The 15,432-nt window shown below is 39.7% G+C and overlaps 1 protein-coding gene across 4 annotated transcripts in view; it reads left to right on the plus strand.

Moving 5' to 3' along the window:
• ADAM22 (ADAM metallopeptidase domain 22) overlaps nt 1-11,897 on the plus strand; it is a 234,306-nt gene extending 222,409 nt beyond the window's left edge. For all 4 annotated transcript variants that reach the window (XM_069588182.1, XM_069588181.1, XM_069588179.1 and 1 more), the window contains 2 exons: nt 5,305-5,428; nt 9,762-11,897. In XM_069588182.1, coding sequence (XP_069444283.1) covers nt 5,305-5,428; nt 9,762-9,782 — 145 coding nt within the window. In that variant the 3' untranslated portion in view covers nt 9,783-11,897. The remainder of the gene's footprint in view (nt 1-5,304; nt 5,429-9,761) is intronic.
• Nucleotides 11,898-15,432: the final 3,535 nt, after the last annotated feature.

The raw sequence follows: 15,432 nt of genomic DNA on the forward strand, positions 1-15,432 counted from the left end.
ACTATTAACCTGAACAATTTAATTTCTAGAACCTAGCAGTTTCATAATGCATTTTTCCTACTTACTGCCTTAAGAGTGCATAGTACATACAAAGACTCAAGGAAAAACATGAAACGGAACGAAATGAAATGTAGTGGAATTTTACTTTCAGTAAAAACAATTATTTGATGGAACTTGAAAATTATTGAGACACTGTTGACCACAAGAGAGAGTATGGAATGTGATGAGGCTTTGTTTGTTCGGTACAGCCATTTGCCACCAGAGAAAAGCTGTGCTGAGAAGGGTGTTAAGGATTCTCAAAAAAGCCTCTAAGGAATTTTTTATTCCAGTAAGAATGTTATTGTCTAACCTTTCAGGTAGAACCAAGAAAAAGGTCAGAAACACGATCTTGGTTCACAAAAAGCAGACAGAGTATTCCTCTATATTGAAAACTAGCAAATTTACTCAATTCACTGCAGCTCAGTTAACATTAGAGGTCAGTGAGAATTTCCAAGAGCTCCTAATGGCATTTTTTCTCTCTTTACAATATCAAACTGATTTCCTGGATGTAAACATATGCTTTAAATCTGACAACTTTGTGGACAACTAATGTAAAGAAGCAATATAGACTCAATTACTACCTCTTCGGAGCATAACTTCAACAGTTAGCTTTCAGATTCCTTATTGCCATGACTTGGATCAGCATTGATCAGATATCAAAATATGTATGTGTTTCCAACTCTCAGCACCCATACAAGGTGGACTTTCTCTTCCAGTGTACCATTTAGTTTAGACATGTATAGTTTGAGAAAATGATTAGACCAACCTGCATTTTAATTTGATCCATACATTTGCATATAACTCAAGGAAAGCATAACCCTGCTTGCTCACAAAAATATCTCCTGCTTTTATACCCCATCTTCCCCCTTCTTCCCTGCCCCTCTGCTAATACCACTTTCCCACTGAACTTCATACACATACACTCACATTCAAACATCCCGCCTCACCTGTAGCTCCCAAGATGGCCAGCGTCAGGAAGACAGGTAAGATGATTTTGAATGTTATCTGGAATCTTGGCTCACCTGTGGTCCTACTTCTCCTTTCTATTTTCCTCAGGCTTGTGGGCAGATTATAACTTGTATCAGCCATGGAACCAAAACACAGTAATACAGTGACTTTGATCCCATACGGGGTAGGGCTTACATGACCTAAATGGTCTTAGCATGTTTGTAACACTGATTTGTGAAATGGTACTCCGGAAGAGTTGATTCACCTCCCCTGGGTGAGCTGAGTAGTTTATGTGGCTCCCAGAGCAGAGTTCACATTTCTTAAAATCAGCACCCAGGTCTGCCCAGAAGCTACATGAGTAAATGCAATTTGGATGGGGGAATGCTTCAGCTTCCCCTGTTGCACGTGCAAAGCTGCAAGGGCAATGGTAGAGGGTTCCTTTATCTCCTCTCATGATGAGACGTTGGTCCCTACAGTGGATAGTCATATGAAGAATTCCGTATTAAATACATATGTATGTTTAAAGGCTAGATAAAATTTAGTGGAGGGTTATAAGTTAACTGTCATATGGGGGTTAATAAGGGTTATGGCTGTAAGACCTGAAAGTCAACACAGAATTTTTGTGGAAGTGGTAAATAATTGAGATGTTCCAGGGCTTGGAACATGTGATACTAACACAACAGAGTGAATTTCATCCACTGTCCGTCCACACCAAGCCTCACATAGGAGACCCAAAGGCTTATGCTTTGCCAACCCTATGCTTAAGCTCAGGTCTGCTTCGTCTGCCGCCAGGTCATTCATTCAGGATTACCTGCCAAAACCACCAATGAGGGCAAAGGTCACTTTATTAATCACCCATGTGGTGTGGGGTTTGTGGCATCCTTATCAAAATGCAGTGGGGACTCTGACTACAGCAAACTGGTCCAAAAGACAGTCCAGCACTGAAAAAAGAAAAGTGGTATCTATATAACTCTGAAGAGCAAAGCCTATGTAGGAAGATTTTGAGTAATCAGACTGCCTTGCTTGGGCTCCCTTACCCAGTTCTTATATGACAGTATTTGTTCAAATTATTGTCAGTATATATTCAGATCATCACAAAGGAGCAGGTGGGGTCACAGTGAGCGCATTGTCTTTTCACAGCTAGATCCTGGGAGCAGTTCTGCTGGCGACAGTGCTTTACCCGCTCTTGGAAGGTTTCCTTGGTGTTGTGTATTATCCACTTGGTCACTCACTTCATCCGTGGTTTGGTAGTTCTTTTCCATGATCTTGTGGAAATGTAATAACTCTGGAAAGAAACTAATGATAACAACTGTCATGTATTGGGTGCCTGCATTGTTCCTTTATTTCTCACTACATCATGAGATGCAGGCATTCTTGTTTCCCTTCTGTGTATAGAGAACACTGAGGCAGAAGAGTAACTCGAGGTGACACAACTAGTGTGTGTCAGAACCTGAATTACGAGCCTGGCTCTGACTCCGAGGCTGTTCTTTTTCCATCATACTATTTCCATCTGTTCTTTTTCCATACTACTATGACATTTGCATATGAACACAGCCAGGTGAATTAAGGGGTGGGCATGTGCCCCACGTGTGTGTGACTGGTTTTTGCCTGTTCTGAGGGACAGAAGTGAACCAAGATTGGTCTTGTCTGTGGACAGAAAGCAAACCCAGAAGGTCTGATGTAGCCCCCAAATACTCCACAATCCATCTGCACATGGACATACCTTCACTGTGTAATTCTCAATGGCACCCATTATGATTATGGGTTATTATGGTTTTAAAAAAGGCAGTAATGATAATGGTTAGCATTTGTCCAGAGTTTACTTTGTAAAGTGAATGAGCTGGGTCGGTGCTTGGTTTTCGGTGAAAGCCAGATTGGAACCACCAGTCAAGTAGCCAGGTTCAGAAAAGTGCCTGGAGGCGGTTTTGAAGAAACATTTTTCTTAGATATTTGTGAAAATTTTGAAGTTTGTTTTCATTTTCCCTAAACTAACTGACCTTACCTTGCTCTCTCCTCTTATTCTGACTCCTGCTCTGGTGCTCTGCATCCCCCAGGATAGTCCCCTGATGCTGTCACACACCACTCAATCCTGACCTGACGCCCCTCACCCCTGCTAAACTGGGCTGCGTGGCTTCTCTCCCTGTTAGGGTTCAAAGTGTCAGTTAAACTGGTGTGTTAATGTGAGAAGTACTAAATGTGTAATTTCTTTGAGGTTCTGGAGGATACCTCTTTGTTTTTAACTCATTGTTGGCTTTGGCCAGGGAGATATTTGAAAGGGAAGCTGGACTTCCAGCATCCTCATTGGAATGGCCCTGTGTGTATACAAAGCTGGTCACTTGGAACCATGATCAAGTGAATGGCTGGCATGACTTTGAAGCTATAAGCCAATACCTCATGCTATGGACACACATGCACACAGCAACATGTTAAAAAGATGACTGAGTTTGTATGATCCCCTAAAGTAAACAAGATTTAGTTGTTTGTGTACCTGACTCTTTTCTGAACTTGGATGTCTTATCAGTAGTGATTAGGCTAAAAATCTGAACCCAGTTTAATATCCCTAGTTTTAGAAGGATATATTTAAGTATTTAATACAAAAGTATATGCTCATTTTGAACATACTGAATTTGTTTCCTAAAGATCACAGTCCTATTTGAAATGTTTTCCTAAAATTGAAAAAAAAAACACATTAATTTCTAAGTTAGAAAAAGATACAGTAGTACATTGTTTTAATAATACTTTAGAGGATTTGCAGTGTTTATAAATTCTTAGTTCCACCCATCTTCTCTTCAGTGGAGAGCTTTAATACAAGAGGCATCAAACAGTTGCAATATTCTGACAGTTTACATGAAGGACCATTTGGTCCTGGACATTTTCCAAAAATAGAGGAAACAGTAGGAATTACAGATTAAAAGTAAACTGAGTCATTCTTGATTCTTAAAATTGAATCAAATCTCAGGATTTGTAGGAAAAATTATTTTCAAACCTTAACTTGAATTCAGTGTCCAAAAAATAGAAACTGACTTGAAAACTACAGCAAAACCAGAGCAAAGAATAATCTGTGGATAGGAATCAAAATTTAGAATCAGGGAGGAAAAGATATCTTTATCTGGTGCAGGCAGTACAGTCAAGTGGAGAAGGCAATGGCACCCCACTCCAGTACTCTTCCCTGGAAAATCCCATGGACGGAGGAACCTGGTAGGCTGCAGTCCACAGGGTCACAAAGAGTCGGACACGACTGAGAGACTGAACTGAACTGAATTGAACTGAACATTTGTGAAATGGGTAGCTACTGCTAAATGATCATGCCTGTTTTTCATTGACACAGTATAAGTTGAGGTTCTTCACTTTCAGTTTTTTTTTTGTTTTTTTCACTTTAAAGACAAGATAGCTGGTATGGGTTTTCCAGTGTGCTTTGCTTAGTCACGGATATTACCACTGTACATGCTGAATAAAACAAGAGCAGTATAATACACCAAGAGCTCATGCACATTTTTCATAGGGAATATCTCCGTGATGAGAACACATGTTCCAAATAAGAGTTTTTGTTGTTGTGTTTCAAAAATTCCAGTCATTAAAGTGTTGCCACCTTTTGGACATGACAAGTATGCCCTACATGAGTTATCAAGATCTGTGTCCATGGCTTAGAATCCTTCCCTATATAGCTATGATGATTAGGGACTAATCAGACCATCTTTTATGTTCTCATCAGACTCTTTGTTTGGCTGGAACTCTGCACTCCTTACCGCTTGCATGTTTACTAATTTGTTGTTAAAACCCTTGTATCTGCCTTTGTTCTGTCACAACTAACACACTGGCCTCTGATTGCATGAGTTTTGTAGAAACTGGTGTGTGACTTAGTAACTAATAAATGTATCAATTGCATCATATTTTAAGATCTTAAAAATACAATTGGAATTACTGTACTAAAATTTTTTTACATTGTCATAAGACAGACTATTAATATGTTGTACTTTATTTACCATTATGAGCTCTTAGAATATTTTTAATCTCTCATTCACTTTAACTTTTTAAAACTGTTTTTAAAAAAAACCCTCATTATTTGCTTTCTAGCTGAAAAGTATGATTCTGTGTACTAAGATTTAAATAATCCATTGCAATTGTGAAATTAGGAAGACAAACACTAGCTAGCATTTCAGTGTTGTGAATGACAGAGTATGTCCCGGTAGTTAAATCTTTGCATTAGTGGCCTATGAAAGTAGATATCAGAGGGTTCTTTCTGAACCCACTTTTCAGAATTTGAAAAGGTTTTAGGCAATTACATAATATGTATCTCATGTGTTCTCAACGTCTCAGGACTTTATCTCCTGCCAAGTCTCCTTCTTCGTCAACTGGGTCTATTGCTTCCAGCAGAAAATACCCTTATCCAATGCCTCCCCTTCCTGATGAGGAGAAGAAAGTGAACCGACAAAGTGCCAGGGTATGTGAGAGCTTCTTCCATCCATATATTAACATCCTCAGTCATTATCATTTATTTGTGAGTCGATGTTTTAAAAGAGAGAGCCATTTTCCCTTTTGTTTGTAAGAACATGAAAAAAACTGAGTTTGAAAAAGTAGATGATTCTTGGGGCTTTTGGGCCCAAGTTTGTTTAATTACTGATGAATTTAGAAGTATTGGGCATGTTTTAATCATTTACTTCTTTTCATTTATGTCTTTTGTTATTCACCAAAGTTAATATATTACAATCTGGAATAGATAAAACAGAGATTATATTTTTTTATCAATTTTTTCATATACCTGGAAATTTCTAGAGATTAAGTAAAACAACCTTATGTCCATGCACAGTTTGCTTATTCAGACTTCTCACTGGCAAATAACACCCAATAGGATTTAAGGAGTAGGAACCCATAACAGGAAATCAGATCAGTGTCTTGGGAATGGAGGTGGAATTTAGGTGCAAGGAAGGGAGCCTTGAAAATCTGTAAGATTAAGAGTATAACAAAGAGTATAACAAAGTATAGTGAAATATAGCAAACTTTTATTTTAAAAAATTAAGAACATATTTGGAGATTACTATTTTTATAAAAATATGATTCACCAGAAGTTTCATAGAAATACTAAGTCCTCTTAGTCTCACAACATTCCCAAGAATACTTCCATTGTGCAAAATGTGAGATATAGTTGAGTTTAGAGAAGCAGACCAGCCCTCAGAGACTAATGTGAAAAAAATAACTAAAGAATAATGACCTTTATTGAGGTACAGGCCCTGTTGTGGTTAGTTGTGTTGTAACTTTGATCTTCTCAGAAATAATTTTGCAAAAAAATAAAATGAAGCTTTAAAAGCCTGGACAGATTTATCTGATAGTGGGTCCCAGGTTCTTAGCCTTTTTGGTTTTGAAAGATATTTCAGAGCTTCTTAGATTCTGAACTTAAATTACAGGGTTCAAGGTAAACATGGATCATTTGAATTTTAACTTGATCAACTCAGAATCAGTAAGAAAACGTAACTTGTTAAGAAGTGATTCAGTTCAGTTCAGTCGTCAGTCGTGTCCGACTCTTTGCGACCCCATGAATCGCAGCACGCCAGGCCTCCTTGTCCATCACCATCTCCCGGAGTACACTCAGACTCACATCCATCGAGTCAGTGATGCCATCCAGCCATCTCATCCTCTGTCGTCCCCTTCTCCTCCTGCCCCCAATCCCTCCCAGCATCAGAGTCTTTTCTAGTGAGTCAACTCTTCACATGAGGTGGCCAAAGTACTGGAGTTGCAGCTTTAGCATCATTCCTTCCAAAGAAATCCCAGGGTTGATCTCCTTCAGAATGGACTGGTTGGATCTCCCTGCAGTCCAAGGGACTCTCAAGAGTCTTCTCCAACACCACAGTTCAAAAGCATCAATTCCTCAGTGCTCAGCTTTCTTCACAGTCCAACTCTCACATCCATACATGACTAATGGAAAAACCATAGCCTTGACTAGACAGACCTTTGTTGGCAAAGTAATGTCTCTGCTTTTGAATATGCTATCTAGGTTGGTCATAACTTTTCTGCCAAGGAGTAAGCATCTTTTAATTTCATGGCTGCAGTCACCATCTGCAGTGATTTTGGAGCCCCAAAAAATAAAGTCTGACACTGTTTCTACTGTTTCCCCATCTATTTCCCATGAAGTGATGGGACCAGATGCCATGATCTTCGTTTTCTGAATGTTGAGCTTTAAGCCAACTTTTTCACTCTCCTCTTTCACTTTCATCAAGAAGCTTTTTAGTTCCTCTTCACTTTCTGCCATAAGGATGGTGTCATCTGCATATCTGAGGTTACTGATATTTCTCCCGACAGTCTTGATTCTAGCTTGTGCTTCTTCCAGCCCAGTGTTTCTCATGATGTATTCTGCATATAAGTTAAATGAGCAGGGTGACAATATACAGCCTTGACATACTCCTTTTCCTATTTGGAACCAGTCTGTTGTTCCATGTCCAGTTCTAACTGTTGCTTCCTGACCTGCATATAGGTTTCTCAAGAGGCAGGTCAGGTGGTCTGGTATTCCTATCTCTTTCAGAATTTTCCAGTTTATTGTGATCCACATGACTTTAAAAACCATCAATGGTGTTTTACTCACCATACATAAAATTACCTACATATGTTAAGATAGGAAATGGTAAAAGATGGAAAGAAAAAAGATAACTCAGATTCTCATCACTCAGCTTTCTGTCCCTAAAAAAAGAAAAAAAAAAGTTGTGACTAGGCATCCAGTTGTTGGTGACCTAAGTATGTGGTAATGAAACCTTAGGTGTCATTCCTTCCCTCCTCAGGGAACTGTTGAAGTAGAACACCCCACATTTTCTCCCTGATAAACTGTCTACATCATTGTTTCTTTTGTCTAGCTGGGGTATTCACTCACCTGTTGTCATGCTAGGGTGTGGGTTTTTGAGGATGTTCCCATATGAGAGCCCATGGAAATGACATCCCCACTCACAAGAAATGGCTGGTGCATGGCCTTATCTCCAGGCTGAACAGGGTGGCTGTGAAGAATGTAGCCTTGGGGACATTGTGTGAAGGGTCTGCTTGGTTCCATCCACTGTGGAATGGTCACATGACCATGTAGCAGATCCCCACAGTATAGGCAACCCCTGTCTCTGGGATGTCTTCGTGGGCTGTGGACAATGTAACAAGCAGTTATGTCTGTCATCAACCCCTCTGTTACAGCCATCCAGATACAGCTAAGGTCATGCCTATTCCTCAAAGTGATGGCTTGGCAGTTCTTTGCTCCTCTTTCCTCACTGGATTAATCGTGGCCTTCAGGTTTTCCCAGTGTCATTCCTTGGCTCTTCTCTTCTTTATGTGAGCTGTAACTCAATATTTAATCTTTTTAACCATTTGTGAAGAAACTGGGCTCACTGAAGCTGAAGTCTGAACTCTTTTCTACTTTGCACCATCGTCTGGGCATCAGACAATGAGATCTTCTCTCCCTCAGATGCCGTGCAGACCTCCTGGCTAACTATTCATTATAACTTGTCTCCATCAACAGGTGTCATCCATAGCAGAGATCCTCACAGTTGGGAGATTTGGTGTCTTTTTTTTTAATGAAAAGGACATATAAAGCAGACCTAAAACAGATAACAGAATATTTCCATCAAGAGTCAGGAGAACATATTAAGAAAATCTGTAGAGAAACACCCACTTAGTTCCTCAGCTATTTCTCCTTCTCCCCAACTCAGAAACCCATTAGGGATCCTACTATGATATGCCCAGATCTCCTGTAAAAATGGAATTTGGATGGAAATTGGATGCAGCTGATATCACTCTGATCTCAGCTTTCTTTATTCATGTCCATAATAATTATACCCAGATCATATTGCCTGGAAACTTATTTTATTAGTTTGATTTCTTTTTTCTTTTTTTAAAATTGGTCTTCCTTCTCTAGTGAACTGAATGGCACTTCTCTTTGATCACACCAAGCTTGTTTTCAGTCCATTAAGGCAATTACTGAACATTTTAGAAATTAGATATGAATAGGGCTGCTGTAAAGAAATGGTGGCAGAGGCCAGGAGAGGGAAGAGATGAGGGAATTAGGGACCTGACATCCTGCCCTGGATGCGTTGTTCTGCTCTGATGGGTCAGCTCCTGAGAGCGGCTGTTGTTCAGGGGATAGCAATGGATTTGGAGCATGTATAGCTGACCACAGGCCTAGAGCAATGATTTTTAAGTGGGCAGTGGTGGTACTAATGGGCTCACACTTTTCTAAGGCCAATAGTTTTCAGCTTTCAACAGAATTGTCTAAAAGACTTTTAAAAATATGCTGATGCCTGAGTTTCACCCAGGGTGATTTCGATTTAGTTGATATGGTGTGCTGGCTAAGCTATGGAATTTTCTAAATGTCCTCAGATGAATGAAATGTACAGCAGGGCTGAGAACTACTATTCTAGATGACTGTATTAGAATCTTGGGGAAAACAAGGGTATGTGTAATTTAAAAAAATAATATCTTAAATTATTCCTTTTATACCTTTATACCTTTTGTACCTTTTATTCCTTTAATACCATATTTAATTTATTTGTAATTTCAAGTAATCGTAAATGAGACTATGAGGGTTTTTTTTTTAAATTATTAAAAGGGGGCCATTGTTAGAAAGGTTGAGCCTCAGGCTTAGAGGAAAGAGAGAGCTAAAAATTAGATTGTTTATTTTATGTATCAATAAGACTTCACACCCACAATCACATCAGCGCAGATGGAATCACTGAAGCTTTTTCATCATTGTGGCTCAGAATGCATCTGTTTCTTGCTTTCACAATGTGAAGTTTTGCTTTTCTCTGTTGCAGCTATGGGAGACATCCATTTAAGATCAGCTGTTTACATGTGATACATCGAAACTGTTTACTTCAACTTTTATACAAACCCAGCCTCATGGAATCACTGCAAATCTATCTGCTCTTCAGACAATTCGAAAACATCTCTGAGAAGCAACAGAGGAGAGGAAGCCAAGCTTCACATCTGGATACCATTTTCTTTTTGTCATTGGCTTAGGATTTAACTGAACCATGAAAAGGACTACTGAAATGTTACACTATAACATGGAACAACAAAGGTATTGGTATGTTAATGGATAATCCGCATGACAGATATATGTAGAAATATCACTAAAATTAACTCACATGACCCAAATGTAGCAAGTTACTAAGGGACAATAGTGGATTCAGAACTTGACATTCTGAAGCACATCCTCATTGTAGAAAGTCAGCAATGCTATGTGCATGAAGCTTCTGTTTATTGTTTTCGACATTTAAGGAAACAACATCCCATAATAGAAACTAGCATGCAGGGCTAGGGCATATAGGATTTCTTCTGCAGGACTTTAAAGCTTGAGAGGCCAATATCCCATATGCTAACTGTAAACATGTATTTTTCTTTTTTTCTTTTTTTACTTTTCATATTTATATCAGCATACAAGGACAATTGTACATATGTAAACATTTTAAAATTTAAAAAAAAGCAGCTGTTACACACAAGTGTATTTTGCCAAATGCCTAAAAACAATCAGTCACAGTCACGTCATTGTCATCCATCAACTGTTCTTTGAAGATTATAATCGGACGATGTTGTAAATATCGTGATCAGGGCTGTATGTGTGTCTCCCCTTAATTGATGTTTGTCCAAACCATGTGCTAGCCTTTTAAAAGTGTGCGCAGTCTGGAGGTAGTTTTATTGAACAAGTAAACAAAATGTCCAACCAAACTTAGGGCCTCCACAGCTTGCTTCCTGCCTCCAGGCGCTCTACTGCCTGTTGGCTGGCTCCTGGGGATCCTCCAGCAGGTCCATCTTCTTTCTGGGGGCTACAGTGCCTGCCTCAGCAGCTGTTCTTTTTCGGTACCAGAGCACATCTGCTAGTCTCACCCCAGGGAGCCTGTGAGCCCCACAGCAGTGTGTCCTGCTGAGATCAAAGTGCACCAAAGACACAGGAGACCACAGCTGCTGATGCGTTAGTAACTCCCACCTTGCCAATACTCCAACCCTTTGTGGCCTAAACTTTTGTTCTTTAAGAAAACTTTTTAGCCACCCTTATCTGTGATGTGAATGACTTGTTTTAAAAAAAACAACTTTTACACAGTTTATTAAGGGTATTTATCATCAGTGGGATGTGAGTCCCAACAAGTCATTCTGCACTGATTTGTAAATAAGACATGGAAGGTTCTATGAGGTGGGCTGGGAAGCCTCAACAGACTACAGAGGGGTCAAAGAAACCTAAAGCCACAGAAGTGAGCAACTGTGAAGTTACCCAAACAGCTGGCACGGGGAAGAATCTGATGTCCTGAACGCTCTATTTTTTTTTTTTTAATCCATAGAAAAGTGAGAAATCTATGTTAAATCCCCCTCTTTGAAACCAAAGTTCCATAGCTATCATCATGCAGCTCTATCATTCTTAAAGAAAACTTCTCTCCAGAGGCTAACTTAGTGAGCTCAGAAATGGATGGGATCAATCAAATGCTTCATTCAATAGGAAGAGTACTTCTGAATTTCCTTATTTTTCTTTCCTTTTTCTTGAGAGGAATGGAATCTGCAGACAAGATTTCAGAAATATCCTGTAAGTTTGATCTCTCCCAGTAGTGTCCGAGAACAAAACCCATTTCATCTCTTAAGTATAATCATCTTGGAGTCCCAAACTGAAGGGCCCCATTAGAAGGCAGCATTTTCTCCTCTATCTATGTCTTCTATAATGGACCTCTCTTCTGAAAGTCTTTGAAAACATTTTTAAAGCAATTTAATTATCCCAAATGATACCGTATAAGCAGCATTTTTCATGATAGGAAGGGATGTGATTGTCGAGACCACAATAAAATGATCCATCAGGCTCAAGTTTGAGTGGGTGTTGGGTGATGTTGCCACATGGCTCAAACTAAGGACAGGAGGGCAGACAGATTTAAAGATGTAGCAAATAAAGTGGCTTTTGACCAAGATCACTTTAATGTGCACTGAATGTTTTCTGGTACTGAGTGTATAAAAGCTAATGTTAGAAGTTTTATTTTGACTATAAAAGAGTTTATAGATTTGAATGTAAGGTACCTCATGTAAATATGCTTCCTAGTTATGGTTACACATCCCTCATTTGAAAGTATCCACAAATGATTAGCCATGTAGTCAATGAATCCCCTTTACCTTTCTCTCTCTTTCCTCATTTTCTCAATTTATTTTTACATGAAGATTATTATTTCAAGTAAAAATCATTATTTGCCTTTGGGAGACATGGTTGCTCTAGAGGTATACAGTTTATAGTCATCTTCCTCGATAATAACCTTCATATGGAACTGAATGAAAAGTGTTTCATTTGCAGAGAGACTATGATTTTATAGTACTTTTAAATGCTTTATTCTAGATTCTACTCAATCTAGGAATGTATAAACATCCTTAGAGCCATTTGCAGTGTTCTTTGACACATATATAATTTCAGTGGTGAGTAGTGAGAATTCCCTATATGTGTACTCATGGTTGGCATTCTAGATGTATTAAATCTAAATATTTATGACTGTTCCTCCACTGAGACAAAGAGAATGGAGCCATGGCAGTAAACACAAGCACAGCATTCTTCTTTTTTTTAGTATCTATTTTAGAGAGGAACTTTGAGGCCACATAGCAGTTTGCATCATGAAACTAATGTTTATACCCCTCACTCAACTATAGGACCATTATAAAAAGCAGAGAAAAGCAAATTTTGGCCTTTGTGTCCCATTGTATGCCTTTTCCCTCTCTTTCTAAAGTTTTGTGCATATAGATAAGACTTCAGATCGGACAACTTTGCAGCCTGAGATTTTCAATCTATCCATAGTCATTACAGTGTAATATACTCTGATTTAAAGCAACACATGGTTCTCCACTAAGAGTGTCAACAGAGGTATGGTATCACGGAGCCCTGAAGGAACCGTGTTCAGCCACTCTTTAGGGAGGAAGTGGCGTACTCCTCTGGAGTTTCCCAGCTAGGAAGTGGCCCATAGGCCACAAGCAATCTGTGGAAAGGGATAAACTGCTCAAACATTGCAGCATCAGGAGGGCTCACAATCTGTGGTTGCTGTATTTTTTTTCTTTTAAAGAAATACAGTGTTTTTCCTTAAAAAAAAAAAAAGTTGACTAATAAAGTAAATGTAAGGTTAAAATGCCAAAGCTATTTTTCAGCTTGATATATAGGTGCTGTAAGTGATACTACAGTTTCTCTCTCCTGCCCACTGCCCTGTCCCCTTGCTTTGAAAAGGCTTTCCAAATTGTGTTACTACATAAAGTCAATCTAGTATAGATTTCTGAGTGTAAGATTAATAGGGTTTCTAAAAGAAGTTGCTGAAAAGATAAAATCAGGTATTGTGTGCACTTCCACAGAAAGACTATGTTTGAATTCCCAGTCTTACATCTCTTTTTTCTGTTGATCCCCTTGAAGATTTGCATAATTTAATCCCGTCCATTGTCTCAGATCTCTTGTGGCTCCTTTACCTTTTAAGATTTTCTCCTTTACTTTTTATAGTTACCTATGACCCAGAGGAAATACTTTATTTTTGTCCATTTTTAGTGTTTCAAAATCATTTGCTCATTTATTGATCTCAGCCCTTCTTCATATCCTGTTGTCATGTAATTCTGTTTTAACATACGTATTTCAGTTCAGTTCAGTCGCTCAGTTGTGTCCAACTCTTTGCGACCCCATGGACTGCAGCATGCCAGACTTCCCTGTCCATCACCAACTCCCGGAGCCTCCTCAAACTCATGTCCATTGAGTTGGTGATGCCATCCAACCATCTCATCCTCTGTTGTCCCCTTCTCCTCCTGCCTTCAATCTTTTCCAGTATCAGGGTCTTTTCCAACGAGTCAGTTCCAATATAAACATATATTTAGTGCTTTAAATATTTCCTTGTGTTATTCAACATGATAATAAATCCTTACCTAAAGAGAAGACTATTTTATTTCACTTTATTTAAATTGAAAGGAAAAGGAACTTACTGGAATTTACTGAGTAGCTTGCCAGGAATATGGGAAGAGGGCCACTGAATAAAGGCAGTGAGAGAATGAAGGGAGGCAGGCTAGGCCCTCCACAGCCTAGTAGGACACCACCGCCTGTTACAGGACCCTGTTCTATGGGGAGCAATTTTTTTTTTTTTTTTCCTGGCCAAGCGGCATGTAGGACCTTATTTCCCTACTAGGGGGATCCCGTGCTCCTTTCACAGAAAGCACTGAGTTTTAACCACTGGTCCTCAAGTAAGTCCCTGGGCAGCCTTATTTTAAATACAAAGGTACCAGTTGGTAAATTGACAAGAATTTTACATGAAACGTCTGACTCCCATTTGCAGCATAATGTCTACTTTTTAATGCTCCTAAGTGTCTTCCCCTCCTTGTCTGTGTTTCCTTTAAAACTGATAAATGAGTGCTGCTGCTGCTGCTGCTAAGTGGCTTCAGTCGTGTCCGACTCTGTGACCCCATAGACGGCAGCCCACCAGGCTCCCCTGTCCCTGGGATTCTCCAGGCAAGAACACTGGAGTGGGTTGCCATTTACTTCTCCAATGCATGAAAGTGAAAAGTGAAAGGGGAAGTCGCTTAGTCGTGTCTGACTCTTGGCGACCCCACGGTCTGCAGCCTACCAGGCTCCTCTGCCCATGGATTTTCCAAGCTAGAGTACTGGAGCCGGGTGCCATTGCCTTCTCCAGATAAATGAGTAAGTGGAGTCAATTTCTTATTCTATTAGCTTAAAATATATGAAGCAAACATTTCTATGGAATAGGACTTTAAAATTAGAGTCTCAACCTTTAAATTTTTTCTCCTCTGAGATATTTTCTGAATGGATAAGACTATTCGGATTTTGGAGGCAGCAACTTTCCTCCAGCATGAGACAGCTAAGAACTTTCGCAAACAGCTTCCTGTGTTTTTGAGATTGTGAGGTGCTGAGACTGCTCCTGAAAATTAGCTGACAGGCAGAAGCCTATCCACTTCTGTATGTTGGGGTGGGGAGTTGGAGTGGGGGGTGGGGGTTGGGGGTGGAAGCAGCGACACCTGCTGGGAACCTTTGGCATAGGCTCATAGCATATGATCCCTGGGCAGGTGCTTTTAATTCCAAGAGGAATTTTCCAGCATGCCTGCAGAGGCAGAGCAAACAAAGATAGATGGGGTCTTAGAAATCGGGTATTTCTGCTTGTCAGCTTGTCAGAATACCCCAAATGGAGCATTTTCTGGTTCAGTTTATAAGGAGAAAACAGTCAGAAATGGAACAAAAATCTGCCCAGTATTTTTGTCCTTTTTATCCAGAATCTGACAAACCAAAATCATTCTCACTGTGGGTTTGCAAGATGCTTCCAGACCCTTTCTACTTTCAAAGTCACTCCCTGTTCAGTAGCTGTCAGACCTTTTCTCCTGACTAGGAACCTCCACTGTCATGGAAGTTAAGTCCCTCTGCCTGGAATGGCACTCGTGGAACCATTGGGGGCACAGAATCGGGAGAGGGGCGTTGGCATCTGGGCATGGATTGTG

Source organism: Ovis canadensis, chromosome 4 (assembly GCF_042477335.2).
Source record: "Ovis canadensis isolate MfBH-ARS-UI-01 breed Bighorn chromosome 4, ARS-UI_OviCan_v2, whole genome shotgun sequence".
Classification (NCBI taxonomy): Eukaryota; Metazoa; Chordata; class Mammalia; order Artiodactyla; family Bovidae; genus Ovis; species Ovis canadensis.